This window comes from Mizuhopecten yessoensis, unplaced genomic scaffold, assembly GCF_002113885.1.
Source record: "Mizuhopecten yessoensis strain PY_sf001 unplaced genomic scaffold, ASM211388v2 scaffold481, whole genome shotgun sequence".
Lineage (NCBI taxonomy): Eukaryota > Metazoa > Mollusca > Bivalvia > Pectinida > Pectinidae > Mizuhopecten > Mizuhopecten yessoensis.
The window spans coordinates 36,954-63,071 of NW_018403568.1; the positions used below are offsets into that span (position 1 = coordinate 36,954).

The 26,118-nt window shown below is 37.6% G+C and overlaps 1 protein-coding gene across 1 annotated transcript; it reads left to right on the forward strand.

Moving 5' to 3' along the window:
* Positions 1-26,118, forward strand: LOC110449806 (fibrillin-2-like). Its single transcript, XM_021496903.1, has 11 exons — positions 1-5; positions 695-851; positions 3,681-3,835; positions 5,317-5,441; positions 6,326-8,827; positions 9,728-9,961; positions 10,041-15,280; positions 15,560-15,654; positions 16,182-16,305; positions 19,612-19,650; positions 25,710-26,118. Exons 1-11 carry the CDS (start codon positions 1-3, stop codon positions 25,776-25,778), a joined length of 8,745 nt encoding a protein of 2,914 aa, XP_021352578.1. The 3' UTR covers positions 25,779-26,118.

The window sequence follows — 26,118 nt, forward strand, 5'->3', positions numbered from 1 at the left end:
ATGTCGTAGTTTACATCAATCAGTTTAGATTTGTTCAGGTCGAAGTGTATAACGTTATAGTTGTTATGATGGCGGACTAAACAAGCAATATCCGTTATAATTGTTATGATGGCGGACTAAACAAGTAATATCCGTTATAGTTTATTAATCAGATCCATTTATATTAGTTATGCATTGCAGTTAAATACTCGATCGTTTTTGTTCCGTATTTAGTTTTGGGTTAAATCGGATTAAACCCAGTTCAATTACAACTTTAATAAGTTGAGATCCGTTCTAGCTATAATAGGTATTTATTTCCATTTTCATTCCTCAAGACAAACATGTATATGCTCGCTCATTTAAAGTCTTGATTCTGTTATTCCTCAGCATTGTTTTTATTCCGTCGTTGTACTTTATCTCAATGTTTTGTATATTTGTTTTAAATGCCACTTGTTACTACATTGTATAACGTTGTTGTCATCGAACAGAAATCTTTACCCAATAATTACGAATGCTTCTTAGTTCAACGCTGTCAAAAGTCCTGAAGTATTTTAATTGGCTGAATATCTCGCTCTCTCATGTGCTGTACTGAAATCGTAACCATACTATCTTTGTATGATTTCTATCAAGTGGTATGTGATATATAAAATATTCCTTTTATTTTGACTTTTGTTAACATCTCAACGTCACGTGATATACCGATTGTTTTACACAGCGACCCACACAACGCCGGAACTGGGAGCTGTATCAACACAAAAGTCAGACCAGACACTAACCAGCTCGCCAGTTGTGGAGATTTACGTGTAAAACAGGCTACCAACCAGTTGGATTTTGCATCTACGTACATTTCAGTTACGGACACGTGGACCTGGGTAGGTGATACAGAACGCTGTCTTGTTACATACTTAACATCCCGTTATTATTTGTTTATCAGTTATTTGTTTATCAATTATTTGTTTATCAGTTGAAGTCAAACAGGACCAAGCTTTCGACATAGGCAGCCAGTAGAACTGTCAAATAAGAGAAACAAAATTTCTGTTAAACAAGGTAGAAGAAGGAAAATACAATGATAGCATGTATTGTCATTGGTGCAGACAACATATTTTGATTTCGTCAAGATACTTTCAGCCCTACATTCGTCGCCACAGCCGAATACTTGAACCATAAACCTGTACGAAACTATTTGATAGTATGATTGGCTATAATCATTCACTTGCATTTCATGAAGAAAGATGTATTTCTTATTTAACTCACAGACACAAAGAGTCAATACGGAGCTTTGGCTATTTAATGACGTCATTTAGTTTCCGACTGAGGCCAGGGTTGGCTGTGACCGTGTAGTTTGAATTATATTCTGACATGGTTTGTTTACACGAAACACTGGTTAATGTTTTGTTGTTGTAGCTAAAATATGTATGACGTGTTCAAGAGTTTTATAGGCTCCTTAGCACACGTTACAAATGAGTATTCTCGTTGTAACACTACAAATGAACACGTTAGACATGGGTCTTCTCACTGTACAGTGACACTACAAATTAACACGTTAGATGTGGGTCTTCTCGCTGTAACACTACAAATGAACACGTTAGACATCGATCTTCTCGCTGTAACACTACAAATGAACACGTTAGACATCGGTCTTCTCGCTGTAACACTACAAATGAACACGTTTGACATGGGTCTTCTCGTTGTAACACTACAAATGAACACGTTAGACATTGGACGTCTCGCTTCACTCCGCTACTTGAAAAAAACCGACACAACTCAAATGTTCAATTTGCCGCTAGCTCGCCGTGAGGACGTAGGCGGTGGGCGTTTAATCAGACATTAAGACAGCATATACATGTATACCAAGCAATGGACATTCATAACATAAACATCACAAACTTTTCAGTACTCTGCGAAAAATACAGAACCCCTATTGAAAAACGTACATGTCTCAGAGATTCCCCTTCATCGAGCTCAGAAAAAACCCCGGAGTTAACCCCGGAAATCTGCGTCCGGAGGCGGGACAACTATTATTTCCCTGCAGGATATCTCTCAAGGGTGACAACTACATAAATAAGAATATAAAGCTTTACAACATGTTAATTATACATCTTACCTGTGTTTAATATGCATATATTAAACTATTTGGTGGGATTAAATTTCCAAACTCATCAGTGGATGGCCTTGTGTGATACAACGGACTTTTTGGCCTGTATCTGTTGGGTGCGGTAATTTAATCCCATCAAATGTTTATACATGCAGCTCCATCAACAAATTATTTTTCTTTTCTCTTCATAATATGTATACATATATATACCGGTATATGTTTTATATGTCTTTTCAATATCAAAATTAAAGGGAAGAATTTAAACCATTAGATTCAATTATAATAAAAATGAGTATTAGTAGTTGTTTCCCCTAATTTGATTATTAATTTGATAATACCAACTTGTTTATATGTGTTTGTATGTGTTCTAATGTCTATGTCTTCGCTTGCACCACTGTCTGTTACTATGTTTGGAAAGGGCTTAAATAGGCTATGCCTGCTGCCCAATCCATTTGTCCCTTGACAATAAAATTTATTGAAATAGAAAATTAGCCAGAATACAGAAACACGCAAAATTAAACCATCACAAACATTAGCCAGAATGCAGAAACACGCAAAATAAAACCATCACAAACATTAGCCAGAATACAGAAACACGCAAAATAAAACCATCGCAAACATTAGCCAGAATACAGAAACACGCAAAAGTAATCCATCGCAAACATTAGCCAGAATACAGAAACACGCCAATTTAAACCATCGGAAACATTAGCCAGAATACAGAAACACGCAAAATAAAACCATCGCAAACATTAGCCAGAATATGGAAACACTCAAAATAAACCATCGTAAACATAAGCCGGATTACAGAAACACGCCAAATAAAACTATCGCAAGCATTAGTCAGAATACAGAAACACGCAAATTAAACCATCGCAAACATTAGCCAGAATACAGAAACACGCCAAACAAAACCATCGCAAACATTAGTCAGAATACAGAAACACGCAAAGTTAAACCATCGCGAACATTAGCCAGAATACGGAAACACGCAAAATAAAACCATCGTAAACATACGCCGGATTACAGAAACACGCAAAATAAAACCATCGTAAACATAAGCCGGATTACAGAAACACGCCAAATAAAACCATCGCAAGCATTAGTCAGAATACAGAAACACGCAAATTAAACCATCGTAAACATTAGCCAGAATACAGAAACACGCCAAACAAAACCATCGCAAACATTAGTCAGAATACAGAAACACGCAAAGTTAAACCATCGCAAACATTAGCCAGAATACGGAAACACGCAAAATAAAACCATCGTAAACATAAGCCGGATTACAGAAACACGTCAAATTAAACCATCGCAAACATTGGCCAGAATACCGAAACATACCAAATTAAACCATCGCAAATATAAGTCAGAATACCGAAACACGCCAAATTAAACCCAAACATTAGCCGGATTACAGAACCTGATATAATTGATAACATAAATTGTAAGCAATGCTAGTTTGAAAACATCAGAAGTCTTCAATCCCGGTCTGATGGTTGTTATTTGTCATTTGATGATCAGGAGGATACTCTGAAAAATCTATATATATATTTCATTTACCCTAGAGGCATCTTGGTATATATATATATATTTCCCATTTCAGAACAATACGTATATTCACGTCGAGGCGAGAGACGCTGATGATGGCGATACGTATGACGTCATAGATACCCTTACGTTAAAAAAGGATCTGACCCCCGGGTATTGGGATCTGTCAAACGCCGCCTCGGTATCAGTTCTGCTCCAAGATCACGTCAGGTATCCGTTAGCTTACAAACTCTAGCTGAAACGAGTAGATACACATTGTTATGGCGTCATTAATAACCAATGCATTAGTTATAACAAACTAGTAGAGTGGATTTGGCTTACATGTATATGTCAGGTTTTTTTTTTTATAATGCTCTTATCATTAAAATAAATTTCTCCCACCCTTCACAGGTGTGTCTCCCGTTTCAGCCGGAAATGACCAGCTCGTCACTCCCTAGGGAGAGATAACCTCGTGCCGCTAAGCACGTGTTTAATAGTGATGTCATTTTAAAAACGTGTCAACGGTAATTTTGACGGCATCAAAAGTGAATCACGATATTCATACCCCAGAAGTGTTTTTGTTTACAAACAGACTACTGTCGGTGAAATTGTGACTGAAATAATAGAATGGAAGAAAAAAATACCATCCCCTAACTTGAGGGTGTAGCAGAGAAATATCCAACCCTCGGGGTGATTCTTTTGGTTGACAACCAAAAAATATCACCCCACGGGTTGGATTCCTCTTTCATAGCCTCGAGGTAGGGGAAAATTCTATGAGTCACACAGAGAATCATCTGAGACATACTGTTCTTACCAAAACACAAATTACATCTTACCTTCGTTTTACCTAGTTATCTCCTTATAATTACATCTAACCTTCGTATAACCAAGTTATCTCCCTATAATTACATCTAACCTTCGTATAACCCAGTTATCTCCTTATAATTACATCTTACCTTCGTGTAACCTAGTTATCTCCCTATAATCTCATCTAACCTTCGTTTAACCTAGTTATCTCCCTATAAACTCATCTAACCTTCGTTTAACCTAGTTATCTCCCTATAATTACATTTAACCTTCGTTTAACTTAGTTATCTCCCTATAATTACATCTTACCTTCGTTTAACCTAGTTATCTCCTTATAATTACATCTAACCTTCGTATAACCAAGTTATCTCCCTATAATTACATCTAACCTTCGTATAACCCAGTTATCTCCTTATAATTACATCTTACCTTCGTGTAACCTAGTTATCTCCCTATAATCTCATCTAAACTTCGTTTAACCTAGTTATCTCCCTATAATCTCATCTAACCTTCGTTTAACCTAGTTATCTCCCTATAATTACATTTAACCTTCGTTTAACTTAATTATCTCCCTATAATTACATCTTACCTTCGTTTAACCTAGTTATCTCCCTATAATTACATCTTACCTTCGTTTAACCTTGTTATCTCCCTATAATTACATCTAACCTTCGTTTAACCAAGTTATCTCCCTGTTATTACAACTACCTTGTAACCTAGTCGTTTAACCTAGTATGTTATTTGTCTGTTAAAATTAACTGCTGTGTTTACTGAAATATGTCGGATACGTGTAATCCAGTCTCCGTTATTATATTTTGACTTTGTTGTTATATTAACTGAGATATCTGGAATACTCAAGTATTTCTATAAAACTTGATTGATTGGAACATGATGTAATGTTTCAGGCTGAGCCTAAGGTTGTTGGTCTGGTGTGGCGCCAATAGGTACGGGAGGAATTGTGACGTACAGTGTACAGCCAGCGGACATAGGGCATGTGACCCAGATACTGGCGCCACGATCTGTCAATCTGGTGAGTATATTAGGTTACATAGCATCATGAAGCGGACATCCAAATATTGACATCAGTATTGCTTTAAGTGTTTTGAACTGTGAAATTAAAGAAACAACTGCACAACCGATCTCATCATGTCTAAAAGACTGACAAACGAACAAATAAGAATCCGAATCGTATGATTCGACTCTAGTGTTTATAAGCATTATTTATTTTTCCTTTGCAACTAGAGTATGGTTTACCTTGCTCAAAGCTAACTGAATTTAATTTTATAACTTCCATTAAACTACAATTTTGAGAAACCTAATATTTTGAAAAACGTGATACATAATTTGCGTCATTAAGTGTATTAAGACAATAATAATCATACTCATAATGTACTTTTTTTCTCGCAATCACATTGACCGGATTGATTGAAAGTGATCAGTTTACAAAAACTCACGTAGATCGGTTTCCGGTGAATATCGATTTTTAAATATAGCTCTAGGGGAATCCCCTACAGTTGTAGCGTTTATAAATAGCTGTTTGACACTCATTTAGAACAAAAAAATAATAATATTGTATTGGTCAGCACTTTTTCTCTGGGTAAGATATACAATTTGAAACCTGCAAAAAAACCACCACATGACAGAAAACATCACATTCAAACTTTTTTTAAATAGATTTACTGCTGAAGCATAAAATTAAAGAGTTAAGTGTATAGACTTCTGTGATGTTGATCATGATGTGATATGGACCTGAAAAAGTTATATTAACCTCGTCCTCGCCTGGGTCAATATTATGTTCACAGATTCATATCGTTTTCTTTAATATCAAGTTCATTTCACATCATATTAATAATCATAGCACAAGTCCATTATTGTATGATTGTCTTGAAATGAGGTGATGAATATACCACACAGGTTACACGGGGAGTGACTGTCACGACATAGACGAGTGTAAGGAACACTACTGTCACGGACCTGGTACACTTCTCTGTACCAACAGACATGGGTCCTACCAGTGTGGCTGTAATACTGGCTGGACGGGGAAAAACTGTTCACAAGATGTCGACGAATGTCAACACAATCCCTGTCAACATGGCGGTACTTGTAATAACACAGTCGGATCTTACATATGCACGTGTCACGGATTTCATGGCCATAACTGTGAACGTGACATAGACGAGTGTCAGCCAAACAATCCCTGTCAGCACGGAGGCACGTGTCACAACACACGAGGGTCATACACGTGCTCCTGTCACGGCTTCACAGGACAAAACTGTTCACAAGATGTCGACGAATGTCAACAAAATCCATGTCAACATGGCGGTACCTGTAATAACACTGTTGGGTCGTACACGTGTTCATGTCACGGATTTAGTGGACAGAATTGTGAAAATGATATAAATGAATGTACCAACGTAACTTGTCCACACAAAAACGCGCATTGTGTGAACAATATCGGATCTTACACGTGTCAGTGTAATACAGGGTGGGCAGGTAGCCAGTGTAATACAGACGTAGATGAGTGTAAACATAATCCCTGTAAACATGGAGGCACATGTCACAACACTGACGGAAATTTCACGTGTCAGTGTAATACCGCCTGGACTGGATGGAGCTGTTCGGAGGATGTCAATGAATGTCATACTATACATAATTTATGTCAAAATGGTGGAACATGTACCAATAATCCCGGCAGGTATAAATGTACATGTAAGACTGGTTGGAAAGGTGTTAACTGCTCGACAGATATCAATGAATGTGACGAACACGTGTGTAAACACAACGCCACCTGTACCAATACTGGGGGTGGCTTTAACTGTACGTGTAAAGAGGGTTGGCAGGGTAATACTTGTGAGCGTGACAAAGACGAATGTCGTAACAGCCCTTGTCACAATGGGGCTACTTGTCAAAACAACGCCGGATCGTATAGGTGTGTCTGTAGGAGTGGCTGGGCAGGACATCACTGTGGCGTGGGTAGAGATGAATGTAAACTGACAAAAATGTGTCATCATGGATCGTGTCTTAACACCAATGGAAGCTACGTGTGTAACTGTGATAGTGGTTGGGGCGGACAGAACTGTTCAGACGATACCAATGAGTGTCTAACCATTCGCCCCTGTCTTAATAACGGACAGTGTAACAACACGCCAGGAAGCTACCGGTGTAACTGTACCAAGCACTGGAAAGGCAGAAACTGTTCACAAGATGTCGATGAATGTACAACACAGACACCTTGTCAGCACGGCGGATCGTGCACTAATAACGTAGGCGGGTTTACGTGTTCCTGTGTGCATGGTTGGACGGGAACGAAATGTGAAACAGACGTAGACGAGTGTAAAAACACGACAATTTGTACCAACCACGGGGAGTGTCACAACGGTAACGGTAACTTTAGTTGTGAATGCATCAAAGGTTGGGAGGGAAAATTCTGCGAACATGACATCGATGAGTGTCAAAATGTTCCATGTCACCATGGCGGCACGTGTAACAACAATGACGGTAACTATACCTGTCAGTGTACGACCGGATGGACCGGATGGAATTGTGAAATTGATGTGAATGAATGCCTTGATACTCCAAACGTGTGTAAAAATAACGCAACTTGTAAAAACAAAAATGGTAGTTATGAATGTATTTGCAAATCTGGATGGAGCGGACATAACTGCACGAGTTTTTCACATATGATTACATGTGCAGAACATCTGTGTAAAAACAACGCCACCTGTTCTGTTACTAATGGCAGTATCAGGTGTAATTGCACTGTTGGCTGGACAGGACACTTTTGTGAAACCGACGTCAACGAATGCCAACAGAATCCTTGTCAACACGGCGGCACATGCCAAAATACAAACGGTAGCTTTACGTGTGACTGTCCTCATGGTTGGACGGGCGACCTGTGTGATACTGATGTCAACGAATGTCTCCCTAATCCTTGTCAACATGGTGGAAGTTGTCAAAATTCACAAGGGAGCTTCGCATGTAGCTGTTCTAACGGTTGGACAGGAAACAAATGTCAAACTGACATCAACGAGTGTCAACATAATCCTTGCCAACATCGGGGCACCTGTAACAATGTAGATGGTAATTATACGTGTCACTGTAGGCAAGGCTGGACGGGTTGGAATTGTGGCCATGATGTAAACGAATGTCAAATGACTCCGAAAGTGTGTAGAAATAACGCGACGTGTCACAATACCGGTGGTGGCTATACTTGTTCCTGTTTGTCTGGATGGAGTGGAGATAACTGCACATCTGACGTTGATGAATGCGATAAGCACGTGTGTAAAAACAACGCCACGTGTACCAATACCGACGGCGGCTATAAGTGTAGTTGTACCAAAGGTTGGCGAGGGAGTACATGCGAGGAGGATATAGATGAATGTTTCTCACACAATCCTTGTTTAAATCACGGACACTGCAGAAACATCGATGGGATATAGATGAATGTTTCTCACACAATCCTTGTTTAAATCACGGACGCTGCAGAAACATCGATGGTGGCTAACATTGTAATTGTTCAAAAAATTGGACTGGAAAAAACTGTTCAGAGGACGTCGATGAATGTAAAACAAATAATATCTGTCTTCATGGTGGGACCTGTTTAAATACTCACGGTGGCTTCGCGTGTTCTTGTGTAAAAGGACGGACAGGAAATACATGTGAAAACGACGTGAATGAGTGTAATAACAAAGCGATATGTAAAAATAGAGGAAAATGTATTAATATCGTTGATGGCTTTACATGTAATTGTACTGTTGGATGGACTGGTGACACGTGTCAAACCGACATCAACGAGTGTCAATCCAATCCCTGTTTACATGGCGCAACATGCCACAATTTTAACGGCAGTTTCACGTGGGATTGTTCTAATGGATGGACTGGAAACAAGTGTCAAACCGACATCAACGAGTGTCAACTTAATCCTTGTCAACATCGAGGCACCTGTATCAATGTAGATGGTAATTATACGTGTCACTGTAGGCAAGGCTGGACGGGTTGGAATTGTGGCCATGATGTAAACGAATGGCAAATGACTCCGAAAGTGAGTAGAAATAACGCGACGTGTCACAATACCGGTGGTGGCTATACTTGTTCCTGTTTGTCTGGATGGAGTGGATATAACTGCACATCTGACGTTGATGAATGCGATAAGCACGTGGGTAAAAACAACGCCACGTGTACCAATACTGTCGGCGGCTATAAGTGTAGGTGTACCAAAGGTTGGCGGGGGAGGACATGCGCGGAGGATATAGATGAATGTGTCTCACACAATCCTTGTTTAAATCCCGGACACTGCAGAAACATCGATGGTGCAAGGCTGGACGGGTTGGAATTGTGGCCAGGATGTAAACGAATGTCAAATGACTCCGAAAGAGGGTAGAAATAACGCGACGTGTCACAATACCGAGGGCGGCTATACTTGTTCCTGTTTGTCTGGATGGAGCGGAGATAACTGCACATCTGACGTTGATGAATGCGATAAGCACGTGGGTAAAAACAACGCCACGTGTACCAATACTGTCGGCGGCTATAAGTGTAGGTGTACCAAAGGTTGGCGGGGGAGGACATGCGAGGAGGATATAGATGAGTTTTTCTCACACAATCCTTGTTTAAATCACGTACACTGCAGAAACATCGATGGTGCAAGGCTGGACGGGTTGGAATTGTGGCCAGGATGTAAACGAATGTCAAATGACTCCGAAAGTGTGTCGAAATAACGCGACGTGTCACAATACCGAGGGCGGCTATACGTGTTCCTGTTTGTCTGGATGGAGCGGAGATAACTGCACATCTGACGTAGATGAATGCGATAAGCACGTGTGCAAAAACAACGCCACGTGTACCAATACCGATGGCGGCTATAAGTGTAGTTGTACCAAAGGTTGGCGGGGGAGTACATGCGAGGAGGATATAGATGAGTGTTTCTCACACAATCCTTGTTTAAATCACGGACACTGCAGAAACATCGATGGTGGCTACCATTGTAATTGTTCAAAAAATTGGACTGGAAAAAACTGTTCAGAGGACGTCGATGAATGTAAAACGGATAGTATCTGTCTTCATGGTGGGACCTGTTTAAATACTCACGGTGGCTTCGCGTGTTCTTGTGTAAAAGGACGGACAGGAAATACATGTGAAAACGACGTGAATGAGTGTAATAACAAAGCGATATGTAAAAATGGAGGAAAACGTATTCATATCGTTGATGGCTTTCCATGTAATTGTACTGTTGGATGGACTGGTGACACGTGTCAAACCGACTTCAACGAGTGTCAATCTCATCCCTGTCAACATGGCGGCACGTGCATCAATACCGACGGAAACTTCACGTGTACCTGTCCTCATGGTTGGACGGGCGACCTGTGTGATACTGACGTCAACGAATGTCATTCTAATCCTTGTCAACATGGTGGCACGTGTCGAAATTCCAAAGGTAGCTTTACCTGTCATTGTTCTCATGGCTGGTCAGGCAACAAATGTCAAACCGACATCGATGAATGTCACCAAAATCCTTGTCAACATGATGGAACTTGTCAAAATTCCAAAGGGAGCTTCGCATGTAGCTGTTCTAACGGTTGGACAGGCAACAAGTGTCAAACTGACATCAACGAGTGTCAACATAATCCTTGCCAACATCGGGGCACCTGTAACAATGTAGATGGTAATTATACGTGTCACTGTAGGCAAGGCTGGACGGGTTTGAATTGTGGCCATGATGTAAACGAGTGTCAAATGACTCCGAGAGTTTGTAGAAATAACGCGACGTGTCACAATACCGGTGGTGGCTATAATTGTTCCTGTTTGTCTGGATGGAGAGGAGATAACTGCACATCTGACGTAGATGAATGCGATAATCACGTGTGTAAAAACAACGCCACGTGTACCAATACTGTCGGCGGCTATAAGTGTAGGTGTACCAAAGGTTGGCGGGGGAGTACATGCGAGGAGGATATAGATGAATGTGTCTCACACGATCCTTGTTTAAATCACGGACACTGCAGAAACATCGATGGTGGCTACCATTGTAATTGTTCAAAAAATTGGACTGGAAAAAACTGTTCAGAGGACGTCGATGAATGTAAAACAAATAATATCTGTCTTCATGGTGGTACCTGTTCAAATACTCACGGTGGCTTCGCGTGTTCTTGTGTAAAAGGATGGACAGGGAATACATGTGAAAACGACTTGAATGAGTGTAATAACAAAGTCATATGCAAACATGGAGGAATATGTAATAATATCGGTGGTGGCTTTACATGTAATTGTACTGTTGGATGGACTGGTGACACGTGTCAAACCGACATCAACGAGTGTCAATCTCATCCCTGTCAGCATGGCGGCACGTGCAATAACACCGACGGAAACTTCACGTGTAACTGTCCTCATGGTTGGACGGGCAACCTGTGTGATACTGACGTCAACGAATGCCACCCTATTAATCCTTGTCAACATGGTGGCACGTGTCGAAATTCCAAAGGCAGCTATACCTGTCATTGTTCTCATGGCTGGTCAGGCAACAAGTGTCAAACCGACATCGATGAATGTCACCAAAATCCTTGTCAACATGGTGGAACTTGTCAAAATTCACAAGGGAGCTTCGCATGTAGCTGTTCTAACGGTTGGACAGGCAACAAGTGTCAAACTGACATCAACGAGTGTCAACATAATCCTTGCCAACATCGGGGCACCTGTAACAATGTAGATGGTAATTATACGTGTCACTGTAGGCAAGGCTGGACGGGTTGGAATTGTGGCCATGATGTAAACGAATGTCAAATGACTCCGAAAGTGTGTAGAAATAACGCGACGTGTCACAATACCGAGGGCGGCTATAATTGTTCCTGTTTGACTGGATGGAGAGGAGATAACTGCACATCTGACGTAGATGAATGCGATAATCACGTGTGTAAAAACAACGCCACGTGTACCAATACTGTCGGCGGCTATAAGTGTAGTTGTACCAAAGGTTGGCGGGGGAGGACATGCGAGGAGGATATAGATGAATGTGTCTCACACAATCCTTGTTTAAATCACGGACACTGCAGAAACATCGATGGTGGCTACCATTGTAATTGTTCAAAAAATTGGACTGGAAAAAACTGTTCAGAGGACGTCGATGAATGTAAAACAAATAATATCTGTCTTCATGGTGGTACCTGTTCAAATACTCACGGTGGCTTCGCGTGTTCTTGTGTAAAAGGATGGACAGGGAATACATGTGAAAACGACTTGAATGAGTGTAATAACAAAGTCATATGCAAACATGGAGGAATATGTAATAATATCGGTGGTGGCTTTACATGTAATTGTACTGTTGGATGGACTGGTGACACGTGTCAAACCGACATCAACGAGTGTCAATCTCATCCCTGTCAGCATGGCGGCACGTGCAATAACACCGACGGAAACTTCACGTGTAACTGTCCTCATGGTTGGACGGGCAACCTGTGTGATACTGACGTCAACGAATGCCACCCTATTAATCCTTGTCAACATGGTGGCACGTGTCGAAATTCCAAAGGCAGCTATACCTGTCATTGTTCTCATGGCTGGTCAGGCAACAAGTGTCAAACCGACATCGATGAATGTCACCAAAATCCTTGTCAACATGGTGGAACTTGTCAAAATTCACAAGGGAGCTTCGCATGTAGCTGTTCTAACGGTTGGACAGGCAACAAGTGTCAAACTGACATCAACGAGTGTCAACATAATCCTTGCCAACATCGGGGCACCTGTAACAATGTAGATGGTAATTATACGTGTCACTGTAGGCAAGGCTGGACGGGTTGGAATTGTGGCCATGATGTAAACGAATGTCAAATGACTCCGAAAGTGTGTAGAAATAACGCGACGTGTCACAATACCGAGGGCGGCTATAATTGTTCCTGTTTGACTGGATGGAGAGGAGATAACTGCACATCTGACGTAGATGAATGCGATAATCACGTGTGTAAAAACAACGCCACGTGTACCAATACTGTCGGCGGCTATAAGTGTAGTTGTACCAAAGGTTGGCGGGGGAGGACATGCGAGGAGGATATAGATGAATGTGTCTCACACAATCCTTGTTTAAATCACGGACACTGCAGAAACATCGATGGTGGCTACCATTGTAATTGTTCAAAAAATTGGACTGGAAAAAACTGTTCAGAGGACGTCGATGAATGTAAAACAAATAATATCTGTCTTCATGGTGGTACCTGTTCAAATACTCACGGTGGCTTCGCGTGTTCTTGTGTAAAAGGATGGACAGGGAATACATGTGAAAACGACTTGAATGAGTGTAATAACAAAGTCATATGCAAACATGGAGGAATATGTAATAATATCGGTGGTGGCTTTACATGTAATTGTACTGTTGGATGGACTGGTGACACGTGTCAAACCGACATCAACGAGTGTCAATCTCATCCCTGTCAGCATGGCGGCACGTGCAATAACACCGACGGAAACTTCACGTGTAACTGTCCTCATGGTTGGACGGGCAACCTGTGTGATACTGACGTCAACGAATGCCACCCTATTAATCCTTGTCAACATGGTGGCACGTGTCGAAATTCCAAAGGCAGCTATACCTGTCATTGTTCTCATGGCTGGTCAGGCAACAAGTGTCAAACCGACATCGATGAATGTCACCAAAATCCTTGTCAACATGGTGGAACTTGTCAAAATTCACAAGGGAGCTTCGCATGTAGCTGTTCTAACGGTTGGACAGGCAACAAGTGTCAAACTGACATCAACGAGTGTCAACATAATCCTTGTCAACATCGGGGCATCTGTAACAATGTAGATGGTAATTATACGTGTCACTGTAGGCAAGGCTGGACGGGTATGAATTGTGGCCATGATGTAAACGAATGTCAAATGACTCCGAAAGTGTGTAGAAATAACGCGACGTGTCACAATACCGAGGGCGGCTATAATTGTTCCTGTTTGACTGGATGGAGAGGAGATAACTGCACATCTGACGTAGATGAATGCGATAAACACGTGTGTAAAAACAACGCCACGTGTACCAATACTGACGGCGGCTATAAGTGTAGGTGTACCAAAGGTTGGCGGGGGAGTACATGCGAGGTGGATGTAGATGAATGTCAAATCAACCCTTGCCACAACGAGGCTACTTGTCACAACAATATCGGATCGTTTGAATGTGTCTGTAGGAGTGGATGGTCAGGACGTCACTGTGACGTGGATATAGACGAATGTAAACAGACGATTATCTGCCATCATGGATCGTGTCTTAACACTAATGGGAGTTACGTATGTAAGTGTATGGAAGGGTGGGGTGGCACAAACTGTTCGGACGATATACAATCTACAACGGATCATCGTGTCTATGAAACCACTTCTAAAGAATACAGTCACTTGAATACCAAAGACATTTCTGTCGAGATGACGTCAATGTCAGAACTAAAACCTCAAAAATCGGAAGGTGTCAGTAAAATTACACAGACCTCAACGCCTCAAATGGCCACACATGAGCAAACGTTATCCACGTCAAAACAAACCCTAACTACGCCATCCACGTCAAAACAAACCCTAACTACGCCATCCACGTCAAAGCACCGATCGACCACGCTGCCGACTTCAAAACAATATACGGCTTCCAAATTCAGCAATATCAAAAGCGATGTTGTTTCTACAACGTATGAACCAACCACAACGACAAGCAAAAGTGTTCGTAGTAGTAGACATGGTTTGGTTAGTTCAACGACAAATACAGAAAGACCAGTGGTACCCACTACAGCCTTTGTAGCGACCTCGACACCCGGGAATATAGGTATGACTTCCAGGACGTCACAGACTGCAAAGCCAACCATTAAAGCGGCTGGACCATCGAACGCAAACGCTAACAAGGGGAATCAGGTACTTATTTTCATGTTATGCGTATGTACGAATACGTTTTCGTCGAGTATTTAAGTTAAAGAAATTGTAGAAAAATCAAACACAATTAAACGAGCAATTTGGCATTCAATCCTAACAGGTGACTTCCTGCATCATTAATCTTGGCGCATTAGATATAAGTACTTATTTAAGTTATATATTTGTAGATATTAAAGAGTTTCAATCAAATTAATTATAACATAAAGACAATTAGTTAATGTCACAGACATCACGTTGGGTGTATTTACATGTCTATTTCAGAGCTGGACGGCTAATAACTGGCCGATACTAGCCGGTGTAGGGGGTGTGGTATTACTGATTATCGTCGCAGCAGTGGTCATACACAAAAGACGAAAGTAAGTGTTTTGGATGTATCAACCATTTAACGTGTGTGTATATAGGATCTTACATGAGTTTCCATTTCATATGAGATAAATGAAACGAGTCTTAGAATTTTTCAATTTACCGAGCCTCTGGCGAGCTAAAATGAAAAATTCGTGACGAGTTTCACAAATTTCATATGAAATGAAAACGAGTGTAAGATCCTTTTTATCACCTATTCAAAATGTATGGCGTTTATTCGTGTAAAACGACAATTTCAATGCAACCTTGAAACGTAAAAAGCCGACATTTTGACTGCAGTGCGTAAGTCTTTGACGTCATGTACTTGTCCTAGACATGACGGCACAATTGAAACCTACAACCAATCACAGGGCTGATAGGTCATATTACTTGGGTTAATATTTACTGGATAACACCCTACATTATGTGATAACTTTAAATGTGTGCAGTGTGCCATCCACTTATATGATTTAAATATTGATATCATGGTATGGAAATAAGATATGTGAAGGTGAAAATGATTTTTTTTTATCATTTGTAGAATGAAAGCTAATGTAGCGACATATATAGATGAGAATGATCTGAGAGCCAGGGACAACACCCGGGACAGTACCGCCGCTGTAGTGTTCGAAAACACTGTTTACAACACAATGGACACATCTCATGTATAACTCTATTTCTTAAGTATATTTGGTTTTGTAAGTTTACCACTGCTTACGTTTTCTTACCATGAAGGACTTGTGGCTTGTTCTTTGTTAAATATAGCCCTGCACATGCTCAACAAAAGCAAATATATCGTAAACGTCACGCATATTTCCTTATTGTATTTAACATGTATAGTATGTTTTTAATGTGTACCGTTATGTCTTGTGTTGTGTGTTGTTGTCATGTGTTTCGTGTGCATTGCATTTAAGAACTTAGCTGTATAATATTGAGTGAACAATATTTATATAAAATGTCACAACGCCAATCAACAAAATCAAAACATAACACAGCGACAACACACATCAAATTTACCACAGCGACAACTCACATCAAAATATACCATAGCGACAACTCACATCAAATTTACCACAGCGACAACTCACATCACAATATACCACAGCGACAACTCACATCACAATATACCACAGCGACAACTCACATCAAATTTACCACAGCGACAACTCACATCAAAATATACCACAGCGACAACTCACATCAAATTTACCACAGCGACAACTCACATCAAACTATACCACAGCGACAACTCACATCAAATTATACCACAGCGACAACTCACATCAAATTTACCACAGCGACAACTCACATCAAACTATACCACAGCGACAACTCACATCAAATTATACCACAGCGACAACTCACATCAAATTTACCACAGCGACAACTCACATCAAACTATACCACAGCGACAACTCACATCAAAATATACCACAGCGACAACTCACATCAAATTTACCACAGCGACAACTCACATCAAACTATACCACAGCGACAACTCACATCAAATTATACCACAGCGACAACTCACATCAAATTTACCACAGCGACAACTCACATCAAACTATACCACAGCGACAACTCACATCAAATTATACCACAGCGACAACTCACATCAAATTTACCACAGCGACAACTCACATCAAACTATACCACAGCGACAACTCACATCAAAATATACCACAGCGACAACTCACATCAAATTTACCACAGCGACAACTCACATCAAACTATACCACAGCGACAACTCACATCAAATTATACCACAGCGACAACTCACATCAAATTTACCACAGCGACAACTCACATCAAACTATACCACAGCGACAACTCACATCAAAATATACCACAGCGACAACTCACATCAAATTTACCACAGCGACAACTCACATCAAACTATACCACAGCGACAACTCACATCAAAATATACCACAGCGACAACTCACATCAAATTTACCACAGCGACAACTCACATCAAACTATACCACAGCGACAACTCACATCAAACTATACCACAGCGACAACTCATATCAAACTATACCACAGCGACAACTCACATCAAACTATACCACAGCGACAACTCACCAACAATATATCAGTATACCAACAATACATCAATATACCAACAATACGTTAGTATACCAACAATACATCAGTACACCAACAATACGTCAGTATACCAACAATACATCAATATACCAACAATACATCAATATACCAACAAACGTCAGTACACCAACAATACGTCAATATACCAACAATACATCAATTTACCAACAATACGTCAGTATACCAACAATACATAGAGAAAGATACATGCCTTTTCCCATATCACACCCAGTATCAACCCGAGACACCAATATCAGCCTGAGGGTCGGAGGCCTGAAGGCTGATACTGGTCGAGGGATGATACTGGGTGTGATATGGAAAAAGGCATATTGTTTTCTATTTATTACATACTTACTAATACAATTCGGATAGATCTACTATCGTTTGATCTATTTTTCTTTTGAAATATTGAAAAACGAAAAAAATCCTAATGGAGTGTCATACGGGTTTTGCGGGCTGATACGGAGAGGGCTGATACGGGTTTTGAGGTGTGATACGGCGAGGGCTGGTATGGGTTAGAGCAATTGTCTTTTATCGCATATACAAAAAATATCGTATTTATTAGTGAGTATGTAATAAAATCAGTATACCAAAAATACGTCAGTATACCAACACCACTAGACCAACTGTAACATCTCAAAACTCATGGCAGCATATACCCCAGTGGATCATATACTGTCGACAACCACTGAGTCAACACAACATCTAATGTCGACAACCACTGAGTCAACACAACATATGTATTGTTACACCGTAAGTGAATTTCAAAAACCCATTGTCACCATCGGCTTCGCCTCGGGTGACAATGGTTTTCTCGGGTTGACAATATTCACTGTCACCTGCTAATTAATGTCATATTTATATAATGTCGACAAACACTGAGTCAACACAACATTTAATGTCGACAACCACTGAGTCAACACAACATATGTATTGTTACACCGTAAGTGAATTTCAAAAACCCATTGTCACCCTCGGCTTCGCCTCGGGTGACAATTGTTTTCTCGGGTTGACAATATTCACTGTCACCTGCTAATTAATGTCATATTTATATAATGTCGACAAACACTGAGTCAACACAACATTTAATGTCGACAACCACTGAGTCAACACAACATATAATGTCGACAACCACTGAGTCAACACAAATCCGCAAAGGAAACCACGTCTCGTTCCATGTGTGGTCTGTTTGTTCTTGTAAAAAGTTTGTGGAGTGGCTGTGTAGTGTAAGATGTAAAATATTGGGGTAGGTTGGCTGTGGTATGTTAATTATCGGGCCAATATATGCTAGTGTATATCGTATTGGGGGTGGCTTGGTAGTGTAAATTTTCACATTTATAATTAATACAAATTAATGATAAGGTTCATATATATGTATTTTATATACACAAATTAATGATATGTATACAATAAAATTAATATAATCGCGTCAGATTTCTGTTAGATAACTATCTAAATAGTAATTTTATTTACGTTATTGTATTAATCCGTTTCTGGATTCATCTTATACATAAGCGTTATGCACGTGTTAAATTAGTTTATTACCATTAACTTGATTGAAATTGTTTTACGTAAGTTAGAGTTATTATTTTTATATCCACATATGTCATATTTCATGTTGATTCTGACCAATACAATACAGTATATAACAACAATATTTAGCAGTTATTGTACGCCGCAATCTGGGATCAGATGTGTGAAAACCCATGACATTTATATCAGTGTCACATGCACTCATTCATCAGCTTCGACTATTCCCAAACGATAAAATACATCACATATCTATAATCAACTAGTATATCATTTTAAATGTTGACCTGTATAATAATTTTGATTGCATTTAAGTAATCGTTTCCTTTCAGCAATATGTATGTACGCTCGATAAGCCGGACGAGATACAGGTACACAGCGTAGTGACACCTATAACCCTACAGCTAGAGCAATCACGATTCACCCAACACCCGTATATCACGTGCACATCACACACATTTTAAGTATATACAGTTTAAAGATCTTAAAGAACTAATTACAATAGTCAATATTTCACAAATATTTTTAGAGCGTACCATGCCATAAAGAGATAATATAGATGAAACACCTACATGTTAGTTTTGGTAATGATAAAATAGATATTGCAATATTGTATATTTATACATCAATACATACATTAATACTAAGTAGAAAGAATGACCGGCAGCATCAGTTGGACTAACTGTGACGTCGATTGTTATTGTTTTCACAAAATTTAACCCTCTCAGATTTGGCCAATATACATGTATGTGCTGGCGTTTACATATTCATCATTAATCGGAAATTAATTACATTTATATTTATAATGGTATATCGAAAGTGTTTAAAATCTAAAGAAAACACTTGGGAAGCTGATTGAGTCAACAAATGTCGTCCCAACTCCAAATCTTCACATCCAAGTGTACGCACACTTTCACATAACCCTAAATATATAATCACTTATAACATACATGTATAATCAATATAAAAAGTATGTATTCTTACCCTATATAGAAGCACGGTATCATCTGTGTAATACAGTATATATTATATCATGTAAGTCTCAGTGTAATACAGTATCTATTATATCATGTAAGTCTCAGTGTAATACAATATATATTATATAATGTAGGTGTTAGTGTAATACAGTATATATCATATTTTGTAAGTGTTAGTGTAATACAGTATATATTATAACATGTAATTGACAGTGTAAAACAGTATATATAATATCATATAAGTCTCAGTGTCAGTATAATACAGTGTCTTTATATCATGTAAGTCTCAGTGTAATACAATATATATTATATCATGTCAGTGTAAAACAGTATCTATTATATCATGTAAGTCTCAGTGTCAGTGTAATACAGTATCTATTATATCATGTTAGTGTTAGTGTAATACAGTATATATTATATCATGTAAGTCTCAGTGTAATACAGTATCTATTATATCATGTAAGTGTCAGTGTAATACAGAATATATTATATAATGTAGGTGTTAGTGTAATACAGTATATATCATATTTTGTAAGTGTAAGTGTAATACAGTATATATTATAACATGTAATTGTCAGTGTAATACAGTATCTATTATATCATGTAAGTGTCAGTGTCAGGGTTATACAGAATCTGTGTCAGTGTGATACAGTAGATGTGTCAGTGTAATACAGTATATATTATATCATGTAAGTCTCAGTGTCAGTGTAATACAGTATATATTATATCATGTTAGTGTTAGTGTAACACAGTATCTATTATATCATGTCAGTGTCAGTGTAATACAGTATCTATTATATCATGCTAGTCTCAGTGGCAGTTTAATACAGTATCTCTTATATCATGTAACTCTCAGTGTAATACAGTATTTCTGTCAGTGTAATACAGTATCTATTATATCATGTTAGTCTCAGTGTCAGTGTAATACAGTATTTATTATATCATGTTAGTCTCAGTGGCAGTTTAATACAGTATCTATTATATCATGTTAGTCTCAGTGGCAGTTTAATACAGTATCTATTATATCATGTAAGTCTCAGTGTCAGTGTAATACAGTATCTATTATAGCATGTAAGTGTCGGTGTAATACAGTATCTGTTATAGCATGTTAGTATCAGTGTCAGTGAAATACAGTATCTATTATATCATGTAAGTCTCAGTGTCAGTGTAATACAGTCTCAGTGTTAGTGTAATACAGTATCTATTATATCATGTAAGTGTCAGTGTAATACAGTATCTATTATATCATGTAAGTCTCAGTGTCAGTGTAATACAGTATATATTATATCATGTAAGTGTCAGTATAATACAGTATCTATTATATCATGTAAGTCTCAGTGTAATACAATATATATTATATAATGTAAGTGTCAGTTTAATACAGTATATATTATATCATGTAACTTTCAGTGTCAGTGTAATCCAGTGTCTTTATATCATGTAATTCTCAGTGTAATACAATATATATTATAAAATGTAAGTGTCAGTGTAATACAATATATATTATATCATGTAAGAGTCAGTGTAAAACAGTATATATTATATCATGTAAGTGTCAGTGTCAGTGTAATACAGTATCTATTATATCATGTTAATTTCAGTGTCTGTAATACAGTATATATTATATCATGTAAGTGTCAGTGTAATACAGTATATATTATATCATGTTAATTTCGGTGTCAGTGTAATACAGTATATATTATATCATGTAAGTGTCAGTATAATACAGTATCTATAATATCATGTAGGTCTCAGTGTAATACAATATATATTATATAATGTAAGTGTCAGTTTAATACAGTATATATTATATCATGTAAGTCTCAGTGTCAGTGTAATACAGTGTCTTTATATCATGTAATTATCAGTGTAATACAATATATATTATATAATGTAAGTGTCAGTGTAATACAATATATATTATATCATGTAAGTGTCAGTGTAAAACAGTATATATTATATCATGTAAGTGTCAGTGTCAGTGTAATACAGTATCTATTATATAATGTAAGTGTCAGTGTAATACAGTATATATTATATCATGTAAGTGGCAGTTTAAGACAGTATCTATTATATCATGCTAGTCTCATTGGCAGTTTAATACAGTATCTATTATATCATGTAACTCTCAGTGTTATACAGTATTTGTGTCAATGTAATACAGTATCTATTATATGATGTTAGTCTCAGTGGCAGTTTAATACAGTATTTATTATATCATGTAAGTCTCAGTGTCAGTGTAATACAGAATCTATTATAGCATGTAAGTGTCAGTGTAATACAGTATCTGTTATAGCATGTTAGTCTCAGTGTCAGTGAAATACAGTATCTATTATATCTTGTAAGTCTCAGTGTCAGTGTAATACAGTATTTATTATATCATTTTAGTCTCAGTGTCAGTGTAATACAGTATCTATTATATCATGTAAGTGTCAATGTCAGTGTAATACAGTATCTATTATATCATGTAAGTCTCAGTGTAATACAGTATCTATTATATCATGTAAGTATCAGTGTCAATGTAATACAGTATCTATTATAGCATGTAAGTGTCAGTCTCAGTGTAATACAGTATCTATTATATCATGTAAGTATCAGTGTCAGTGTAATACAGTATCTATTATATCATGTAAGTATCAGTGTCAGTGTAATACAGTATCTATTATAGCATGTAAGTGTTAATGTAATACAGTATCTATTATAACATGTAAGCGTAAGTGTAAAAAAGTATCTATTATTTCATGTAAGTCTCAGTGTCAGTGTAATACAGTATATATTATATCATGTAAGTGTCAGTGTAATATAGTATATATCATGTTATTCGCAGTGTAATACAGTATCTATTATATCATGTAAGTGTCAGAGTAATACAGTATCTATTATACCATGTAAGTCTCAGTGTCAGTGTTATACAGTATATATTATATCAAGTAAGTGGCAGTGTAATAATGTTTATGCGTCAGTATTTAACAGTATTTATTATAACATGTAAGCGTCAGTGTAAAACAGTATCTATTAGTTCATGTACGGCTCAGTGTCAGTGTAATACAGTATATTCATGTAAGTGTCAGTGTAATACAGTATCTATTATATCATGTAAGTCTCAGTGTCAGTGTAATACAGTATCTGTGTCAGTGTATTACAGTATCTGTTATATCATGTAAGTGTCAATGTCAGTGTAATACAGTATCAATTATATCATGTAAGTCTCAGTGTAATACAGTATCTATTATATCAAGGAAGTGTCAGGGTAATACAGTATATGTGTCAGTGTTAAACAGTATTTATTATAACATGTAAGCGTCAATGTAAAATAGTATCTATTAGTTCATGTACGGCTCAGTGTCAGTGTAATACAGTATATATTTTATCATGTAAGTGTTAGTGTAATACAGTTTCTGTTATATCATGTAAGTGTCAGTGTCAGTGTAATACAGTATATATTATATCATGTAAGTGTCAGTGTAATACAGTATCTATTATATCATGTAAGTCTCAGTGTCAGTGTAATACAGTATCTGTGTGAGTGTAAAACAGTATATATTATATCGTGTAACTCTCAGTGTCAGTGTAATACAGTATCTATTATATCATGTAAGTCTCAGTGTAATACAATATATATTATATAATGTAAGTGTCAGTGTAATACAGTATCTATTATATCATGTAAGTGTCAGAGTAATACAGTATCTATTATACCATGTAAGTCTCAGTGTCAGTGTTATACAGTATATATTATATCAAGTAAGTGGCAGTGTAATACAGTTTATGCGTCAGTGTTAAACAGTATTTATTATAACATGTAAGCGTCAGTGTAAAACAGTATCTATTAGTTCATGTACGTCTCAGTGTCAGTGTAATACAGTATCTGTGTCAGTGTATTACAGTATCTGTTATATCATGTAAGTGTCAATGTCAGTGTAATACAGTATCTATTATATCATGTAAGTCTCAGTGTAATACAGTATATATTATAACATGTTAGTGTCAGTGTAATACAGTATCTATTATATCATGTAAGTCTCAGTGTAATACAGTATCTATTATATCAAGTAAGTGTCAGTGTAATACAGTATATGTGTCAGTGTTAAACAGTATTTATTATAACATGTAAGCGTCAGTGTAAAATAGTATCTATTAGTTCATGTACGGCTCAGTGTCAGTGTAATACAGTATATATTTTATCATGTAAGTGTCAGTGTAATACAGTTTCTATTATATCATGTAAGTGTCAGTGTCAGTGTAATACAGTATATATTATATCATGTAAGTGTCAGTGTAATACAGTTTCTATTATATCATGTAAGTCTCAGTGTCAGTGTAATACAGTATATATTTTATCATGTAAGTGTCAGTGTAATACAGTTTCTATTATATCATGTAAGTCTCAGTGTAATACAGTATATATTATAACATGTTAGTGTCAGTGTAATACAGTATCTATTATATTATGTAAGTCTTAGTCTTAGTTTAATACAGTATCATTTATATCATGTAAGTGTCAGTGTAATACAGTTTCTATTATATCATGTAAGTCTCAGTGTCAGTGTAATACAGTATCTATTATATTATGTAAGTCTTAGTCTTAGTTTAATACAGTATCTTTTATATCATGTAAGTGTCAGTGTAATACAGTATCTATTATATCATGTTAGTCTCAGTGTCATTGTAATACAGTAACACTACTACCTTGCTGTAGCAAAGATGTTTTGTTTAATTTTCGTCATAATACATTGTACCAATCTTTCCGATGAAACTATAGGGTTATCTTTATTTTGATAGTATATGACATTCCTTACTGAATGTGTTGTACAGGTAAATGTGTATCTTTAATTCGGTCCAAATAAATATCCTCCAAGCTAAAATTGTATTGATTAACATTAATTTTGACGATAAAACAATCTCCATACCTAAGCTGTAGTATCACTAGTTTGGACTATAAATAGTATTTCATTTTCCCTACTGAAGCTGTAGTGTGGAGGATTAATTATGACGATAAATAACATGCTCCCTTCTGAAGCTGCAGTATGTATCATTAACTTTTACTATAAATAACATGCTCCCTTCTGAAGTTGCAGTATGTATAATTAATTTTGACTATAAAAGTTATGCTCCCTGCTGAAGCTGTAGTGTGTATCATAAATTTTGACGATAAATAGCATGCATAGCATGCTCCCTGCTGAAGCTGTTGTAAGATTGTACTTGGTCACGAAGTCCTAACATAATTGATCTTTTTGATGCCGAAATTTAGGAACCAGCTATATATAGCGCCTCGGGTTCCCAATTCAGACTTAAAAACTGAAAAAAATATTTATGGTAAATATTGATGTTGACTCTTATGTCGAAAAAAAGATTTATAAACAAATTGAATGCTTATTTTATCATCATATTAAAGTGAGCAATCGTGTAAAATTATCAGAAGTTATACATACATAAGGTGTTCTCGTTTTCAGGATGATGATCATGAGGAGGAGGGGGATGATTCCTATTCTGAAATGAATGAAAACGAATGCCGACTCTAATACAACGTGGATCTATCTGCTGACCAAACATTTAAACGTGTCACGTGGAGCCATATGCCTATATATGGTTCGCATTCAAACAGTCGCCGGTGTGTAGACATGTGTTACAATGTGATTTGTATGATGTCGAATTGTTAGTTAGGGCCAACAAGTGAATGCCGTGGTGATAACACAAGAATGTACATATAGCTTCAATAATGAACAGCTGAGGTCAACACTGTCAATTCCAAATACCTTCAATGTCGAACACCAAGTTAGCATAGACATATTGGTATACCTTCAATGTCGAACACCAAGTTAGCATAGACATATCGGTATACCTTCAACAACGAACAACATA